The sequence below is a fragment of the Camelus dromedarius genome, chromosome 28 (genome assembly GCF_036321535.1).
Source record: "Camelus dromedarius isolate mCamDro1 chromosome 28, mCamDro1.pat, whole genome shotgun sequence".
Classification (NCBI taxonomy): domain Eukaryota; kingdom Metazoa; phylum Chordata; class Mammalia; order Artiodactyla; family Camelidae; genus Camelus; species Camelus dromedarius.
In genome coordinates, this window is record NC_087463.1 from 25,177,797 (window position 1) to 25,196,777 (window position 18,981).

The following is an 18,981-nucleotide window of genomic DNA, read 5'->3' on the forward strand; positions in this document are numbered from 1 at the left end:
GAAAAATAATGGGAAAATGCCCGAGGCTGGAGCCCAGGCTGTGGCTCAGCCCCTCTCCCATGTCTGTAGCCCAGAGACTGCGTCTCCAGCCTCACTGCAGGATGCAAATGAAGAGTGAAATCCATCCACCTGCTGAATTCACTTCTCCGGGTGCCCCAGGCACGCCGGGCCCGCAGTCTGCCTGCGTCCCCGTCTCCAGGTGCTCAATAATGCAGCAGGATTTAGCTGCACCAAAGTGTCACCTGTCTAGGTGAGTCGTGCTGGTGTCTATCTGAAGTGACAGCCATCTTTGAGCACCGGCATCGTTAACTGACTCCTCTCTCATCATTCACGTGGGGAAGGTAACATTTTCGACAAGGTGGTTTCCTGTTCGCTGGTGTGTTTCCTGCCCCCCCTCCCCCCCCTTAGTGCACCTGATCAAAACATCATCGCGGGCAAAGGTTTCTCCTCCGAATTAAATGAGTCCAACCAGCCTGGAAATTTTCACGACAAAAGCAAGTGAAATGCAGATGCACAAAGTTAATGAATCTGGTAACGGAGAGAACGTTATTGAGCCTGGATAATACGGTCTAGGGACGTTCCTCCTCCCGCTTCCGGTAAAGAATGCGGAGAAGTCAGCGATGTGGCATGGTGCTCGCGTCTGTCCCACCCCATCACGGTCATTTGTGTAAGTAATGGAAACAGGTTAAATACTTCCATTCGAATGTTGCCAGCAGGGGTGGAAATGAACATTTCAATGAAATCATCTCGACAGAGTGGAGCGGGGAGGGGCCTGGACGGATTCCTCTCCACCCCCTTTGGTGATGGGAGCCCTAATGAGAAAGCCCGGACGTGTAGTTCCTCGGCCGGAAGAGGAGGAAGAAGTAGATCCGGGAGGTCAGAATCCCGGCGGAGCGCCCCGCGCGCGGCGCCGCGGCCCCCGCGGCCCCCGCGGCCTCTGCTGGCGACAGGCTCCGTGCGTCCCTGGCGATGGGGGCGGGGGGCGAGGAGGAGCAGGCGCTTTTCTCCTCCTTGATGGGTCGCCAGCCAGGGTGACCTTCAGCTGGGAAAGCCCAGGCTGGTCTCAGGACATCTCTTAGAACCCTGTCTGGAACGCTTGGAGAGAGGAGAGCCTGCCTTCTCGTAATTTTCCTGTAATTATAAACGATCCACTTTTAGAATCGCCTTCTCTCTGCCGGAAGAGTCATTTTACTCCCTTCCTTGTCCCCCTGAAGAACCATTTTGTTGGTTGAAACTTCTTTCCCAGTTGGAACTCCGTTGCTTTCTGCTGGGCGGCGTGGACCTGACACCCTGCTTCAGGTAGTCAGAACTTCTGGCAGGAGGATGCGTCTGTACGCCGGCTGTCCTGTGCCAACCTTGGGAATCGCGGGTATGGATGTGGATTATTCAGCAGGTTTTCCTACTGAAATGCACGTGGTATTTTCTGGTATCGCCACCTTCGTCCTCTCCGGACGATCTGACTTAAAATCCGAGCGAGTTAAAAATGGAAACATTTAGTTCGCCAGCCCGTTGTATTAAATGCCAATATCTGAATGATTCCAGATACTGAAACTGTGGGGCATGGCAAGCCCTGACGTCTTTCCCTGCGAGCACTCGGCTTTCCGGTTCCAGCAGGGCGCTTTGTGGTCCGGGGGGCGCGGGCAGGGGGTGTGCTGGCCCCCTTGCGGGCGCGCGCGTCTCCAGGACCCAGGGCGGCGCGGCTCGGTTCTGAGCTCGCTTGGAGAAGGCAAAGTGCGTTTTGGGGAAAGCCTTTCTTCTGTGGTTGCTTCTGCTCTCTCAGGAAGGCAATCACACTTATGTCCGAGGAACAACGGTGACGAGGAGGCACAGTTCTGGAACGTTCTTCTCCGATAGAATAGACAACAGGATGGTTCAGGAAAACACCCTTATTTTGCACATAATTGGGGTGCAGAGGAAGACACAGCTTGGGGCTGGGGAATACAAACCTAATTGCGCAGAGCCAGTGCTCTCGAGACTCTAGGGGATTTGGAACGTTACTACATTTGGCCATTTCTAAACAAGCGCAGCTGTCCCTCCTCGCCCATCTCAAAGTGACTGTCAAACAGGGCAGATCGTGACGTCTTTGAAGAAACAGAGGCGTCAAAAAAGCTGGGCTGCCATTTGAGAAATAGAACCTTTATCCCATGTGCTGAAGGTAAGATGTGTGTGCCTCGTCATAGAATTCCAATGTGAGATGAAAGTATGTTTTCAGACAGTGTGTGTGCACCTGCGGCGTAGAGCGCCGGGGCCCCGGGGTTGACGTCGGAGGCAGCGGAGCAGGCACCGCGAACGTTGCCGTCGGTCCGCTTGCATCTGAAGGCACGGGGGTCCGTGTTGCTCAAGATGACAGCACATCTTTGGGGACACTTTGGCAAGGAGGCACATTTTATGACAAAAAATATCAGCAAGATTTAATTTTTTTGAAAACATTAAGTCTAACCATAAGACCCAGCTGTCTCAGAGAAAGACAAATACGTGATATTAGTTACATGTGGAATCTTAAAAAGTGACACGAATGAACTTATTTACAAAACAGAAAGAGACTCACAGACACAGAAAACAAACTTATGGGGAAGGGGGGGCTGAGGGGGGAGGGAGGGATAAATTGGGAGTCTAGGATTGGCAGATACAAACTACTATGTACAGAACAGACAAACAACGAGGTCCTACTGTGCAGCACAGAGAACTGTAGTCGATCGTGTGTGGTAACCTGTAACAAAAAAGAATATATATATGTGTAGCTGAATCACTACACCGTACACCAGAGACCAACACAACATTGTGAATCAGCTAGACTTCAATTTAAAAAATGAGAAAAAAAATAATACTGACCAGTAAAAAAAGAAAGATGCAGTTGTCTCATTGTCATTTGGGAGTGATGGGGCCTACGTATTCTGCATTTTGTGTTCTCACACCTGCACACACTCACACACCCACGTGTGCCCACACGCACGCACGCACGTGGAGCCTGGTGGTTCCTTCTCGCCTGCCTTGCGGTGCTGGCATGTGCGGCTGCCCTGCGGGTCCTCCCACAGGCCCTGTCACCCTCCATGCCACGTGCTGGGCTTGGGAGGGCGGGTTGGTGGTGGGGGAGTGATGGCAAGGCTGTTTTGACACAAAAAGAAATAGCAGAAATGGTGATTGGGAGTCTTTGTTTTATTTGATGGGGAAGAATGTCATTTATTTCGGGCAGGAATTGTAAAAGGAGAATTTTATCCTGCAGTTACCATCCTCAAGCTTACTCATTCATCAGATTTCCAGGGGGTGGGGTGGGTGATGGCAGAGGGAAGCCGACAGTGCGCGGTGGGTGTGGGGGGGCGAGGGTTTTAGGGGAGAAAATGCGACAGCACTGAGTCGAGTCTGTTTCCTGTGATTCAGTTGCTGCTCACAACCAGATCTTTTAGGCTAAAAAAACTGTATTCATTCACCCCCTGAAGTATATTGTTCTCAAGGCTTCAGCACTAGAAATACAAATTTCTACAAAGATTTTCATGTATTTTAGTACATCTGTACCCGTATGAATTTTTAGAAAATTGTAGCTTATGATGAAAACAAAAGATCCTGACAAGTAACGCCTGTCGAAGCTCAGGCGTTTTTATGTCCCTCCCTGTCTCTGCGTCTGTCTGTCCGTATCTCTCTGCCTCTGCAGAGGCAACATTTTTAAAAAAGCATCCAAGGGAGCAGTTATGAGAATTCACTGGTAACAATGAAAACAAACCTGATCATTATGCTACGAGAATGATGCTTTCTGATCTGAGAGTGTGGCTGCCACTGACTCAGGCACTGTTATTGTTATTGGGGGGGGGGGGTTCAGAAAGTCAGGTGTGTGTGACCTTGTATTAAGCATTCCAGTTTTTGAAGATAATAATTCTCCTGACTTGTGTTAACGGTCGACGTGTCGTCGATACCTGCAGGTGTGTGCCCTGCCCTAGTCACATCCACACCCCAGTCCCCCAAGACTTGATGTTCCCGTCTCTCCTCTTTTACCCTGTGCGTTTATGAGACTAGGATGCTGGATTTGAAGATGGAGACGCGTGTCTGCGACGGAAGCCCCGTGGGGGGCTCGGAGAGCCTGAACGTCCCCTTCTGCCCTGGTCCCTCCCTTCTGTGCTCGGAGGCCCCCGGGAAGGCCTGCAGAAATTCACTCCTCTGCGCTGAACTGTTGAACTGTGTGCGCAGTGGTCCCGGGGAGGAGGTCTGGGGGCGCTCACGCTTGGTGCTCGCGATGGCTCACGTGGTGGTGTGTCATCAGAGGGGGAGTGCGGCTTCTGCTGAGCTACATTTGTTGTTGTTGTTTCAGCCGTTGGCAGAGGTAGTTCATGCCAGGGCCTCCTCTCTAAATGTCCTCCGTCAGGGGGAATCCTACTCCGTCTATGAAAGTCTTTTCTCGTTTCATGGGGTAGATGTTACCAGGTCAGAACCTGGTGTTTTGGACCTAATTTGCTAATATTTGGTTTGCAGACCAGACCCATCAGACTCGCGTGGCGTCCCTCCTCAGATGGGGAGGCAGTAACCAAAGCCGCGGATTTCCCCGGGCTGGGCACCGGCCGTGCACGTCTTGGGGACGGCTGGCTTTTTAATTTGTGGAACAAGAGAACGTTTGCCCTGTATATTAACATGCAGTCCGTCGGCAGCGAAACAGCTGCGTGTTTTCTAGGCTGGTACGAGGGTTTGCTTTTTGTTCTTCTCCCTCTCATTTTAACTTCCCTTTAAATTTTTCAAGATTCTCATGTATTTTTTTCTCTTCTTTTTCCTCCCGATGTGGCTGAAAATCAGAGAGTTTTTGGTCTTTTTAATTGAGGTTTAAGCGCTCATTCATGCTTTCCCACTTGTTAAATTACATTGTTGCAACTGCAACAAACTCCAGACAGAAGATTAATCCCTGATGTGCTACTGGGAGGAGCGGGAGGGCCCGAAAGGAGGCTGCTGCTTCCTCACTTAACCTGAAATTGAATTCTGGGGCAAGGAGGAGAGGAGGACATTCCATTTATTTTAAGGAAGTTACCTGTGGATTTCTAATTAAAAGTAGAATTGGGTAAAAACCGTAGGCCATTTTATTTACAGACTACACAGTTCTAAAAAAACGGCCTCTGTTGGGTAAAGGAATAATTGTTATCAGTCAGATGGTTTAGCAAACACCGGTACATCAGCACCTGGCTCCGGACAACCAGAATTTGCCAGAGTGATAGAAGAACACTTGCTCCTTTCACATCAGCGCAGAAAGTGGCCTTTCTGATTTGCTTGGCAGAGTGTGAACCGCCCCAGAAAAAAATCAGAACTTCGGTTGGTAAATTAACATCTATCCCGCTTGGATTTTCATGCCCTTTCAGAGTAGGAAGGAATGAGCTCTGCCCTGGATCTACTTTGTCTGCATTTTTTATCCCCCGTATGTGCTAACTTCCATCAGAACCACTTGCTGCCTGTCACAGAGGGGAAGTTAACTTTGCAAGGGATCAATGATAAACCTGGAAGACAGTGCGTTTTGCGAGAATTTTACAACGAATTGGAGCTGTACATGGATCACTTAGGTGTGTGTAAGCCCCCTTTGTGAACCGGCCCCTTGGAGTAAATATATGTTGATATAATGGCCATCTGTTGGTGGTATCACGTTTGCTGGTCTGAAACCTTGTTCGCTGTAGATCAGCACGTAACTTGGTGCGATTGTAGAGTTTCACCAGGTGGCAAGACAATAGCCAAGCTGGGTGTTGACTGTAAGCCGGTACCCGAGCAGGGACCGAAGGCCTGTGTTTATCCTTGTCATTTGTAAGTTTCCATTTGCCTTAGTCATAGCTCGCCCTCACTTATCTGCTAATGAGGAAAAAAGAGCTTGGAGAAATCAAGCTTGCCGGCCTGATTCTTGCCATGTATGTCCCCTCACCTCCCCCTACCTCCCCCTCGCCTCCCCCTTGGCCCCGGGGACCTCTCCGTGTACGTCCCACCTCCCCTCCTTGCTCTGTGCCCTGCGATGCGCTTGTGATCAAGGGAACCGCAGGAGGGCAGAGGCAGGTACCCCAGTGACGGAGGAGTTAAGGAGCTAACTTCCCCAATTATCTGTTGATCCCCATCTACACAGCAGTGGAGGTTAGGGACGGGGACCACTTTCACAGGGGCGAGGGCGTGTTCTTTTGCTCTCTTGTCCCCATGTACATGATGGAAGCGATGGCTTGTGGGTCCTGGGGCTGAGCTGGGTGCCCTCGGATGGCTGTGGGCTGCCTTTTCCATGGATACTTCCCATGGCCCCTAAAGACACCAGCTGTTGGGAAACCTGAGGCCCCGAGGACTGAGTGAGTGAGTGTGGGGTGCGGGGGTCACCAGGTCTCCATCAGTCTGTCCCTTCTGTCTGTCCTCTGGTCACAATAATGACAGTAGTCCTTCCTTCAGCAGGGAACCACTACAATGGCTCCATTGCCTGGACCCCACGGGGACGAGCAGGTGGAATCTCATCCTCCTCCCACCCCCACACACACCTGGGGTCACTCCTTCACTTGCTGTGAGGGGCGGAGTACCTGGGGGGGGCGTGTCTGGAAAAGCTGTGTGGCCCCGACCTCCCTGATACCCACATAGCAAAACCAAAGGACCCCCTCCCGGCCTAGCACTGAGGCCAGGAGCCCAGGGGTCTTGTTTCCAGGCACAATGGGGTCTGGTCTGTGAATTTCCACCTGCACAGCCCTTGTCCTGTGAGACCCAGCCTTCCCTCCTGCATCGGGTCCAAACTCTTCAAATGAAACCCAGTAGATTCTGGATCCTTCTGAGGGGTCTGGTTCCAGGACGCACACATGCTCCATCTGAGCCCAGTTTTGGAAGGTGAGAGCGGTGGTGGGTGGCCGGGAGGGGGCTTGGGCATCGCTTTTAGGGAATCCCTTGCTTCCATTAGCATCCGTGGCCGTCTCATCGTCTGCGTCCTCACGTGGCCATGAGGCTGAAGAGTAGGGTGACAAGGACCAGCACGTGGCCTGAAGGCCACTAGAACGGGTGGGATGTGCTTGTGGGACACCTGGGGAGGTGGGTGTGCTTCCTTCCAAAGGTGATTTTACCAGGCCCAGTTCATCCAAGGAGGAAAGCTACTCTGGGGTCAGAAGGGCGTCCGGGTGGGGACACAGGACAGACGGCACCCCCGTTGCTCCCTGGGTCTGTGTTTCCTCCTGCCTCTTGTAGATGAAAGTTAAAAAATTAATTTCTAACTAATATACATAAAATAGATAAACAACAAGTTTATACAGTATAGCACAGGGAACTATATTCAATATCTTGTAGTAATTTATGATGAAAAAGAATATGAAAACATATATGTATGTTCCTATATGACTGAAGCACTGTGCTGTACACCAGAAACCGACACAACACTGTAAACTGACTATACTTCAATAAAAATATATATAAAAAATAAAGAATTTAAAAAAAAATTTAAATTTTAAAATAGCTACAGTGGGCTGAAAGTACATGATTCTAGTAAAACAGCCAGAGAGTGTCGTCTTATCAGGACGGATGCCGTGGAACCGAGCGTGACAAGACAGACACCCTGGAAGTCTCAGCAGGGGCGGGGCCGCGCTGGCGGGAGGCTGAAGCGGTGGAGCTCCTGAGCCTGGAGCTGGTGGTTTGAGGGTCTCAGGAGGGGCCTGCCACCTGCTTCCCTGTCTGCAGGGCCCGGCAGCTCCCTCCCCAGGGAGGACTGGGTGGAGATCGGGCTGGGGGGCTGCAAAGAATGCAGGAGCAGGGTTGAGAGGAGGATGGAGGGGGCTGATGTGGGGGTCAGACCGTCAGCCCCCCAAAATCCCTGCTACAGGAACCCTATTACCATCTGCACCCCTTCCTTGTTCTCCCTGCCTGTCACTTTTTAACATCAAAAAAAAATCTAAAAATAAACAAAGCCCTTCCCACACTCCCACCCCCCAGGCTGGGCCCCCCCTTCCCAGCCCCCTAATTCCAGGCATCTAGCTAGTGGCTGTTTTCCAGCTATTTTATTCTAGAAAGGGTGTGAAATGGCTCATCCATGTTTGTTGAACTGAAAACACTGAAGAAGATTTTGAAAAAAGAGTTTTATCAACAGCACTTCAGTCAACAAACCCATAGACTCGTTATCTGGAAGGAAAGGATTATTTCCATTATATGGTGAATAGGTTTGTCTTCTGCCTTTTCCATTTAATGACTGTCCCTTGGTCACTGAAACATAGTTTTTAGTGTTTGAATAATATTGCATCATAGGAATAAACTACAAATCACTTAACTACCAATTATTGTTGAGGATTTAGACGGTGGCAGATGGGGTGCAGAATCATGCCATGACGACATCTTCCCTGTATTTCTGTGTTTCATACCCTCTTCTGTGGCTGTCCTTCCAGAAGTCAAATGACTGGGCCAAAGGGTGTTAACATTTAAACATTTCTCTCCTTTTACTCTTTCCTCGTTGAGATTCTCTCGTTTGTAACAGCATGACAGACACATGAGACGTGTCCTAACTACTGATTCAGAATTACTTTGGGTCATGAATTCATTCATAAGCATTTTCTGGAGGTGTTCGCTGGCACTGAGGTGCTAACAAGGCGAGAGAAAGAAACATCGTCCCGACGGTGGACTGACCTCGCTCCAGCTGGACTCAGGTGGCCCGAATTTGAATCCCGAGTCCATTGTCTGTTTCCTGTGTGACCTTAGGGAATTCGGTCAACTTCCCCAAGACTCAGTTTTCTCATCTGCCAAATGGGCGTTTCAAGGATGCTACCTTGAAGGGCTGTGAGGGTTAAAATGAGATGAAGAAATGAAAATGTCCAGCCTGAGTTGGGGCACGGGGTGGCGCAGAGCAGTTTGGTTGAAGGAGAGAGCTCAGACTACGAGGACAGACAGGGAAACATCTCTTGTGTCTGCGGGGAATGGTGGACCTGAGAGGGGATTAAGGGGCATCAGCAGCGAGATGACATCTGAGCTGCCCCTGAAGGACCAGCAGCATCCCCAGGGGAGAGCGGGGTTTGGGGAGGAGCTGCCTGGGACGGGGGTGGGGGGACACCGGGGGCTGGACAGGTGGCAGGAGGGAGGGGTCCACATGGGGATTTGTACCCCCTGCGGAGCTTGTGGACTTGAACAAAGATATTAGCCCAGGGATTGCTTCCAGCGGAACCTCTGGGCCAGTGCAGAAGAGGAACCCGGCAAGACGGGGGCAGGGGGAGGAGGCCCAGCTGGAAGGCTGCTGCAACCTCTGGTGAGAGGTGTGGGGGTCCGAATTAGGGCTGCGCTGGTTCCAGACGGGTTTGCTCTGGGGGTGCTGTCGACGCCAGTAGTAACCGTTGCCCTGGGGCTGTGGGCCTGTTTGTCTATGAAGGCGTTTTAGCTCAGCCGGGGGACCCTGGGTGCAGACTGGACCGTGTCGGGAGGAGGACAGGCCCAGGACTGATCAGCCGGGTCCAAGGACACTCCACTCTGCTGGGACACAGGCGTGCACTCGGGCGATGCCAACCAAGTCATGTCCGTGCCGCTGCATGCCCTGAGGTGAGGACTGTGGGGACCAAACACACCCTGGAGGAAAGGCAGCAAGTCCCCTCTCTGTGTTTCCACAGCGAGATGGGGGCGGTCTGTTTGTTCAGGATGCATGGACGGGGGCCTGCCGCGGGCGGACGGGGGCCCTGGTTTTAGTCCATCGAGGGGGCTGGACCAGCCGATGGACAGCTGCCGCCCGGACAGGGGACGCCGATAACCGGCCCACAGTGACGGGCTCCCCAGCTGAGCCAAACTGGTCCAGATAAACACATTTCCTTTCAGTCAGTTGCTGGGCTTGGGTCTTCTTTTCATAAAGATGGCTCCACTAAGTCTAATAGACACCCTGTACTGTGGTCCTGGAATATGGCAGTGCCGAGGGGCCTGGGGCCAGAGCGCCCCTTGGGACAGCTTGGAGTCAGGCCAGCACCCTGGGACCTGGTGCCTCCGGCTTCAAACGGGCTCTGCCCAGGACGCCCCGTAGCTGAAAGTGTCACCATCAGAGTCCAGAGGTGGGCCTTGTGGCCAGAGCCATTGCCAGGCACGCAGGGCTCGCTCAAAGGTGGTGCGAGTGGCCGGTGCTTCTCTGGTGGGACCCTCGGGCTGGGGATCCCAGCCGGGAGCCCTTGAGACCCAGGCCCATCCTCAGCCTTTAGTGGTCACGGAGGAAACGGAGATGTGCCTGAGCGCGGCCCTCGGTCTCCACAGCCTCACCTAGCGCGGCACCCGGGCCGTGCGCAAACCCGCTGTCTCCCGCTGTGGGTTATTCTTCACGCTTGCAGCGCGGGACGAGTGGCCTGGAGCTCCCGGACTTGTCGGTGGACTGCAGATCAGCCTTCAGCTGGGAGCAGACGAGGGCACTCATCCTGGGATCCCCCGATGCCGCCGCTGCCGGGCGTGGGGGCGGCCGCGTGCGGGGAGGCAGGCGGGGCAGGGCTTCCGGGGGGCCCAGCTGAACGGCTGTCGCTGGCCGGCTGTGCCTGCGAGCGTGCGCTTGGGCTCACGGGTGGTCGGGCCTGCGCCCAGGAGCGCCTGGAGCCCTTGGTGTTTGGCTGCTGACACTCATGTGGCGCCCGTGGGCCACCACCTCCTTCTCTGTCTCTCCGTCACTGTCTCTGAAAACGTGCGGCTCTCTGCCACCTTCCCTCAGGGTCTGCCTCTGATAATGTGATAATGAGTGAGTCTATTTAATGAGACACCCTCTCCGGTCATATCAGTGCATTTTAATAGGGCCTTTCTGGAAGTATCTTAACCCTGAATTTCCCAGGTAGTTAATGGAACACTACTTGTTCCCTCAAAAAAAAAAAAAAAAAGAGAGAAAAGAAAAAAAAGTACGTTGGTCAAATCAGTTAAGAGGTGCAGGCATTTATGTCCCCTTAGGAACTGACAAGATCTGTCACATATTAAAGGATCAAAACTGTCCTGCAGTAAAAAGTCAGATTCCATGCAGTGATTTACACGCCCTCCGACCCCCCTGTTCTTGGGAGTCAGTATCCTGAGCTTCTTCTGGGAAAGGCTCCCCTGAGAGGCCACCTGCTGTGCAGATGTGCCCACAGGAGCCCACTGTAGCGTATCCTACTGCCCTTGTTAAGGTTAGAAAATTTTATTGTGCTAAAGTATTTGTAACACATAGGTTACAATTTTAACCATTTGTAAGTGCACAGGTTGGTGGTTTTAAGTATATTCATGGGGTCATGCAACCATCCCCGCCATCTGTCCCCTGAACCTTTCATCTTCCCAGATTGAAACTCTGAACCCGTGAGACACCAGCTTTCCATCCTGCCCTCTGTCCCAGCCCCTGGAAGCCACTGTTCCACTTCCTGTCTCTGTGTCTGACTGCTCTAGGCATCTCATATAAGGGGGCTCCCACGGTATTGGACCTTTTGTGTCTGGCTTATTTCACGAGCATCGTATCCTCAAGTTCGTCCACGTTGAAGTACGTGTCAGTTTCCTTCCTTTTAAAGGCTGAATAATACTTCCTTGTATGTAGAACCGCATTTTGTTCATCCATCCGTCCATTGATGGATATCTGGGTTGTCGCCACCTTTTGGCTCTTGTGAGTAATGCTGCTTTGTCCGACCGTGGCTCTCTGACACCGGTCTGGGGTCCCCTGCGGGTGACTCTGCTCCGTCTGGGCTGGTGCTGCTTTGTTGCCTTCTCCTTTTCAGTGGAGACCAGAATATTTTTATCCCTTGGCATTGAAGAGCATTTTTATTTATGGAAACCAGATAGCACTGCGTGTGGAGTATCTTGTCCTAGAAGTTGACAACCAGGTGCCCTCTGATCGGGAGGCACGTGGGACTCGCCTGTCACTTAAGAAAGGAAGAGACTCAGGGGGTGGGGGCGGGGGAGGGCTCCTTCCCCTTCCCACCCACCCAGCCGTGGCGGCCAAGCCGATGTCTTTAGAAGGAGCAGATCCTGCCCTCCTGCTGAAATGTATTCACTTGGGTGGGGGGGAGACTGTCCTGGCTGAAACCTAACTCCTGCCTCCAGGTTGCCAAGTGGGTGGATGTGCAGAGGTGGGGGTGGCCTTGTAGCCTGGGGGCTCGGCTGAGAAACGTCTTTTTAAAGACCATCTAACTGCTGGGGAGGCCGCGTCCTTGGAGCTGATTTACTTCTCCTCATTGTGTTTCATTTTTCTCCCCTAGCTTATGTTCCCGAGGAAGAACTGAAGGCGGCAGAAATAGATGAGGAAAACGTGGAGGAGGATGGGCTGCCCCTGGACATTCCAGACAGCGACTACGTGTGCAATGAGGAAACGGAGATCAAGGAGGCCCAGAGCTACCAGAACTCCCCCGTCAGCACAGCCACCAATCAGGACGCCGGCTACGGGTCACCTTTCAGTGAGAATAGCGACCAGCTGGCCCATTTCAAAAGCTCTTCCTCCCGAGAAGAGAAAGAGGAGCCCCAGGGTCCAGAGAGCGTCTCCTACCCGCAGGACAGCTTGGCACAAATCAAGGCTGTGTATGCAAACTTGTTCTCCGAGTCCTGCTGGTCCAGCTTAGCCCTGGATTTGAAGAAGTCCAGTTCCGCCACCAGCAACAGCGATGCCGGCCAGAAGGAGAGCGCCACCCCCGCCCCCACGCCCCCCGCCAGTACCGCGGGGACCACCGGGACCACCGCCAGCACCCCCAGCTCTGGTGCCGGCTCCAGCACCAGCACCAGCACCGGTGGCGGCGGCTCGGGGTATGACTGGCATCAGGCCGCCCTGGCCAAGACGCTGCAGCAGACGTCTTCCTACGGGCTGCTCCCTGAGCCCAGCCTCTTCAGTACCGTGCAGCTCTACCGGCAGAACAACAAACTGTATGGCTCCGTGTTCACCGGTGCCAGCAAGTTCCGGTGCAAAGACTGCAGCGCTGCGTATGACACGCTGGTGGAGCTTACGGTGCACATGAACGAGACGGGCCACTACCGCGACGACAACCGGGACAAGGACTCCGAGAAGACCAAGCGGTGGTCCAAGCCCAGGAAGCGCTCCCTGATGGAGATGGAAGGGAAGGAGGACGCCCAGAAGGTGCTCAAGTGCATGTACTGCGGCCACTCCTTCGAGTCTCTGCAGGACCTGAGCGTCCACATGATCAAGACAAAGCATTACCAGAAAGTGCCTCTCAAGGAGCCGGTGCCAGCCATCACCAAGCTGGTCCCTTCCACCAAAAAGCGAGCGCTTCAGGACCTGGCCTCGCCCTGCTCCCCGGAGCCGGTTGGGGTGGCGGCCGAAGCCGCGCTGAGCGAGTCGGCCAAGGACCAGAAGACAGCCAACCCCTATGTGACGCCCAACAACCGCTACGGCTACCAGAACGGCGCCAGCTACACCTGGCAATTCGAGGCCCGCAAGGCGCAGATCCTCAAGTGCATGGAGTGCGGCAGCTCCCACGACACCCTGCAGCAGCTCACCGCCCACATGATGGTCACCGGGCACTTCCTGAAAGTGACCACCTCTGCTTCCAAGAAAGGGAAGCAGCTGGTACTGGACCCCGTGGTGGAGGAGAAGATCCAGTCCATCCCGCTGCCCCCGACCACGCACACCCGGCTCCCCGCCGCCCACGTCAAGAAGCAGCCCGACTCGCCTGCGGGGTCCACCCCCTCGGAGGAGAAGAAGGAGCCCGAGAAGGAGAAGGCGCCGGCGGCCGGGGACGCTGACAAGAAGATCAAGGAGGAGGGCGAGGACCCCCCCGAGAAGTTCGAGCCCACCACCCTCTACCAGTATCTCCGTGAGGAGGACCTGGACGACAGCCCCAAGGGCGGGGTGGACATCCTGAAGTCCCTGGAGAACACGGTCTCCACGGCCATCAGCAAAGCCCAGAACGGTGCGCCCTCGTGGGGCGGCTACCCCAGCATCCACGCCGCCTACCAGCTGCCGGGCACCGTGAAGCCGCTGCCGGCCGTGCAGAGTGTGCAGGTGCAGCCGTCCTACGCCAGCAGCGTGAAGTCGCTGTCCTCGGAGCACGGCGCGCTCCTGCACTCCCCGGGCAGCCTCACGCCGCCCCCCCACAAGAGCAACGTGTCGGCCATGGAGGAGCTGGTGGAGAAGGTCACGGGCAAGGTTGTCGTGAAGAAGGAGGAGAGGCTGGCGGAAAGGAAGGGCTCGCCGGCCAAGGCGGCATCCCCAGTGGCCAAGGCCGCGTCCCCGGTGGCCAAGGAGAATAAAGACTTCCCCAGAACCGAGGAGCTCGGCGGTGGTGGCGGCCCCAAACCCCAGCAAAAGAAGGGCCCCGAAGCCGACGCGGGAAAGGCCAAAAAGGAGGGTGTGGTGGACGCCCACACCCCAAACGGCACAGAGCCTCTCAAGGCCAAAGTCACCAACGGCTGTAACACCCTGGGGATCATCACGGACCACTCGCCCGAGCCCTCCCTCATCAGCCCGCTGAGCGCCCTGCAGTCCATCATGAACACCCACCTGGGCAAAGTGTCCAGGCCCGTGAGCCCCTCGCTGGACCCGCTGGCCATGCTGTACAAAATCAGCACCAGCATGCTGGATAAGCCGGCCTACCCCACCGCCCCCGCCAAGCAGCCCGGCGCCACCGACCGCTTCTACTACGAGAACAGCGACCAGCCCATCGACCTGACCAAGGCCAAGAGCAAGCCCCTGGTGTCAGGTGCGGCCGACGGCGTGGCGTCCCCGCTGCGGGAGAGCGCGCTCATGGACATCTCGGACATGGTGAAGAACCTCACCGGCCGGCTGACCCCCAAGTCCTCCACGCCCTCCACTGTGTCGGAGAAGTCGGACGCTGATGGCAGCAGCTTCGAGGAGGCGCTGGATGAGCTGTCGCCCGTCCACAAGAGGAAAGGACGGCAGTCCAACTGGAACCCCCAGCACCTGCTCATCCTGCAGGCCCAGTTCGCCTCGAGCCTGCGGGAGACCCCCGAGGGTAAGTACATCATGTCGGACCTGGGCCCCCAGGAGCGGGTGCACATCTCCAAGTTCACCGGGCTCTCCATGACCACCATCAGCCACTGGCTGGCCAACGTCAAGTACCAGCTGCGGAGGACAGGGGGGACCAAGTTCCTGAAGAATCTGGACACAGGGCATCCTGTTTTCTTTTGCAACGATTGTGCCTCTCAGTTCAGAACTGCTTCCACGTACATAAATCACCTAGAGACGCACTTAGGCTTCAGCTTGAAGGATCTCTCCAAGCTGCCGCTCAGTCAGCTTCAAGAACAGCAGAATGTTCCAAAAGTCCTGGCCAACAAAGCTTTGGGCCCAGTGGGGGCTGCCGAGGACGACCTGGGCTCCACATTCCAGTGTAAGCTCTGCAACCGGACTTTCGCGAGCAAGCACGCAGTCAAACTGCACCTCAGCAAGACCCACGGCAAGTCCCCCGAGGACCACCTGATCTACGTGACCGAGCTGGAGAAACAGTAGCGCCGGGTCCGCGCCGGGTCCGCGCCCGCGGCCCGCGGCTCATTGCACTAAACGTCGACGTCCTGCACTAGGCCCGGCCTGAGCCTCCGAAATCAGCCTGCCCTTCGTTGCCGCCTGCCTGTCTGGACCTTGGTTTTTCTTACACGTATTTTGTAGTTATATTTATATGCTCTTCGTCCAGTCTTGCACGCCCCTTTTGTTTTTCCCATGAGTCAAAATCTGACCTTTTTTTTCAACAGCCACCCTTGATGTGTAGTTCTCTTTTGTAGGAAATAGTGGGGCACACCACTCGGAGACATTGATTTAGCGGGAAAGAAAGACACCAATCACAGTGATAAAAGACATCCTAAAATTACAAAGTTGCCATGACAGTAAAGGTCAGAGAACCGCCTAGTGTCAAATTTAACCCTTTGAGGACTGTAATCGCATTTCTGTGCCTTTCACTCAAAAGAAAAAAAAAAGGAAAGAAAAAAAGGCTTAAAGGCATTTCATTCAGATCAAAAGCTGTGTCAGACACAAAACTTATTTAATAATTAAAAAACGAGCTTTTATATGCAGAACTGGTTTGCAGAGGAAGCATGCATGCAGCTGTTGGAAGATAGAAAGTTGTCTAGGACTTGGGTGTTAGGAAGCCACAACTTCACACGTTTAAAACAAAAACAAAAAGCAAAACAAAACAAAAACTAACAACAACAACAACAACAAACACCCCAGTTGCCACTATGCCCAAACCCTCTGGATGCTGAAAAATGCCACTTTTGGCAAAAAAAAAAAAAAAAAAAAAAGAAAGAAAAAAAAAGTATGCAAGCTATTATTTAAAAATGTGTAAAAATGCTCTTTCTTTTTTCCTGTAAAATACTGCGGTTTATAGTTATTTACAAATGTAAGCTTTGGTACAAGCCGACCTTTCTATATGCGTGCTGCATTGGTAAATGAAAAAAAATGGGGCAAATGTTGGAGTCCTTTCCTTGTAAATTGCAGGCATCAGCTTAAAAACTCCTGTATGTTACTTCTCGTACCATTTTAATCTATTCAACTTTCTTTGTACCTTCTGGCTGTATGCTTTCTCTTTTAACTTTTTATATTGTCATTTTATATTAAATTTCTGTGTATATAATGTAAAACCACAATTTTTGAATAAAATTTAGTTCCTGCAGCTTGATTTAAATAGAGAAATTTTACTACCAACCACCTGCATCTTTCCAGATGCATGTATATCAGACGAAAATAAATAAGTGAAAACAAAGCAAGCAGTGCACTGTTAATTATACATTTTGACGTCCCATCATTAATATTGTACAGTACCTTTTGGTTCACACAGTTAAACCCACTGTTTCCTCAAATGTAAAATAAACCCACATGCAGTTCTTGATTTACACAGATTGTCACGTCGTCATTATTTTGCCTTTGAGGTGTTATTTCAGCAACGAGAGGTGTCGCTTATGCAATCAACCAACAGAGATTCTATTCTATTCCCTTTGTGATGTGTGTACTGACATGCTTCCTTCAGATAAGTGTTGGACCTTTTAAAATGATAAGTAAAATTTTTTAACTCCACTGGGTGCCACCGGATCACTGAGTGTAGCCGTTGGCTGGTTTGTACGTCAAGGGGCTGAGGTGCTTCTGTGGGAGAATCCTCATGTGCTGTTTTAAAATGTTTACAGTCATCCTTTGAGTGAATCCAGGACTTAGTGGTGGGGCCCCAGGGGCGGGTCCTACTCTCACAGCAGACCCTGGGGGCCTTGGAGCTGGTTCTGCATTGCCCCTAAGAGAAAAGCCTGGTTTCTGCACTTTTAAAAATGTCTAATTTTTATAAATTGAGCTGCCCTCTCCCCCAGTGTCGGGGGCCCGTCTGACTTGGGCTGCTCTGAGGTACTGGGGGGCCCTGCTGGGGAGGCCCCTGGGGCTCTGGGCGGGTCAGCGTTGGGACCCCGGGTCCTGAAGTCCGGGGCTCACTGCGCACTCTGGCCTCTTCACCCCAGAAGTACTTGAGGACACGGGGAAGACACTTTCTTTTTCCACTTTTTGCTTAAATTTTCATAAAACTATTTCAAGGAAGCTTCAAACATGCAGCGCTCTGTTCGGAAGCAGCTAAGCAGTTGTGCTGTTTCCACTATCTCCTTCCACACGTGGGCGGGGAGGGTGGCTCCTCCTCCCTGAAGGATACGGGAGGAGGAGGGCAGGAGACCACCTCAGCGATGCCAGCTGTGCCGAGGCCACAGAACGCAGGGCCGTGTGCTGCCGCCTCCTACTTTCAGGTCTACGGGGCTCTGCCCTCTAGGGCTTCAGCCATGTAGACATTTCGGTTCGGTTTCTGGGTGATTATGTACTTTGGCTCGAGAGGTGACGGGAGGAGTGACAGTGATGGAGCCTGGGGTCTTTGCACGATGATCCTTCAAAGTTATGCTTCTTTTATCACAGGCCTGAAGATGGATGTTCTGTGATTCACCTTCGAGTGGGAGAGTCAGCGCTGCAGGTGAGGGGGTGGGAGGGACATCAGAGCCTGGAAGGGGGCACCTTGGTCCCCACGTGGAGCTGCAGGGCCGTTGGAAAGCCTGCAGCCTGAGTGCTGGCTACCGGGGCGAGGACACAGGACTCAGGGTTCCCTTCCTTCCTTTTTTCTTTTTCTGATTCATCAACCACTTTATTATCTTGTCATCCACCCGAGTTCCCCGCCCAGTGGGGAGAAACCAGCTCATCCTGCTGCTAGAACAACACTGAAGACGCTGATCCGTTACTGCAGCATCTTCAGTAGTAAGTATTAAACAGTGACATTTATCCAGCACTTCCTCCCGGCCAGGAACTGTTCTGAGTGCTTCACGCGTGGTAGGTCAGAGGGCCTGCTGCCTCCACCCCCCGTGCAGGTGAGGAGCCCAGAGCACCGCATGGACACTTGCCCAAGGTCATGGATACTTGTGATTGACAAGGGTGGACCTGAGCCCGTGAGGCTTTGCTGCGGGGTCCGTGTTCTCAGTCTCCCCCATGAAGTGCCTTGTGACCTGGCCCAGGTGTGACCGGCCCCAGGGGAGGGTCTCTGCTTTCTCCGCCCTGAGCCGATGAGCATTCTCCCAGTCACCTCCAACTGCCGCTCACCTCTCATCGCGAACCCTGACAGCTCTGTCCTCTGTTGGGTCTGAAAAATAAGCTGGAATGATGTTTGCTATGAGTTTGTAGCATCCTCAGTTGAGTGCGGGTCTCGCGAGTAACACAGAAACTCGACTTGCATAAACACAGAGATGGAAACATCCAGGGGACAGGTTGGCTCCCTCTAATTTGAGGGTCTCCTTACACAAGTTTCTGCTTCCTTCTCGTGTTTCAATCAACGCGGCCCTCCCCTCCTTCCTGTGTCTCATGCGTCCCCAGAATGGACTCCACAGGTGGTGTTGGGTGCTCTCTGTTTCTCAGCGGCACCCTTCCTTGGCCCAGGGGCACAGTCTGCATCCTCAGGACCCTGAGGCCAAATGGTCCTGAGCACCTGGAGGAAAGCGGGCCGCTTGAAGCCTGATGGGGGCTGGAGGGCTGGGCGGAGGCAGGTGACCTGGGGTGACCAGCTAACCTCCTGTACGCACCTATTTTGTATTTATATTTGCAGCCTGAGCCTCGCGTTTAATAACTCATCACATACTTTGTTTTCCTTTCAACGTGGGATTTTAAGA

General features: G+C 53.3%; 1 protein-coding gene across 1 annotated transcript in view; it reads left to right on the forward strand.

The window, feature by feature from the left end:
- TSHZ1 (teashirt zinc finger homeobox 1) overlaps window positions 1–16,701 on the forward strand; it is a 71,167-nt gene extending 54,466 nt beyond the window's left edge. The window contains exon 2 of the mRNA XM_031441737.2: window positions 12,111–16,701. Coding sequence (XP_031297597.2) covers window positions 12,111–15,325 — 3,215 coding nt within the window. The 3' untranslated portion in view covers window positions 15,326–16,701. The remainder of the gene's footprint in view (window positions 1–12,110) is intronic.
- Window positions 16,702–18,981: the final 2,280 nt, after the last annotated feature.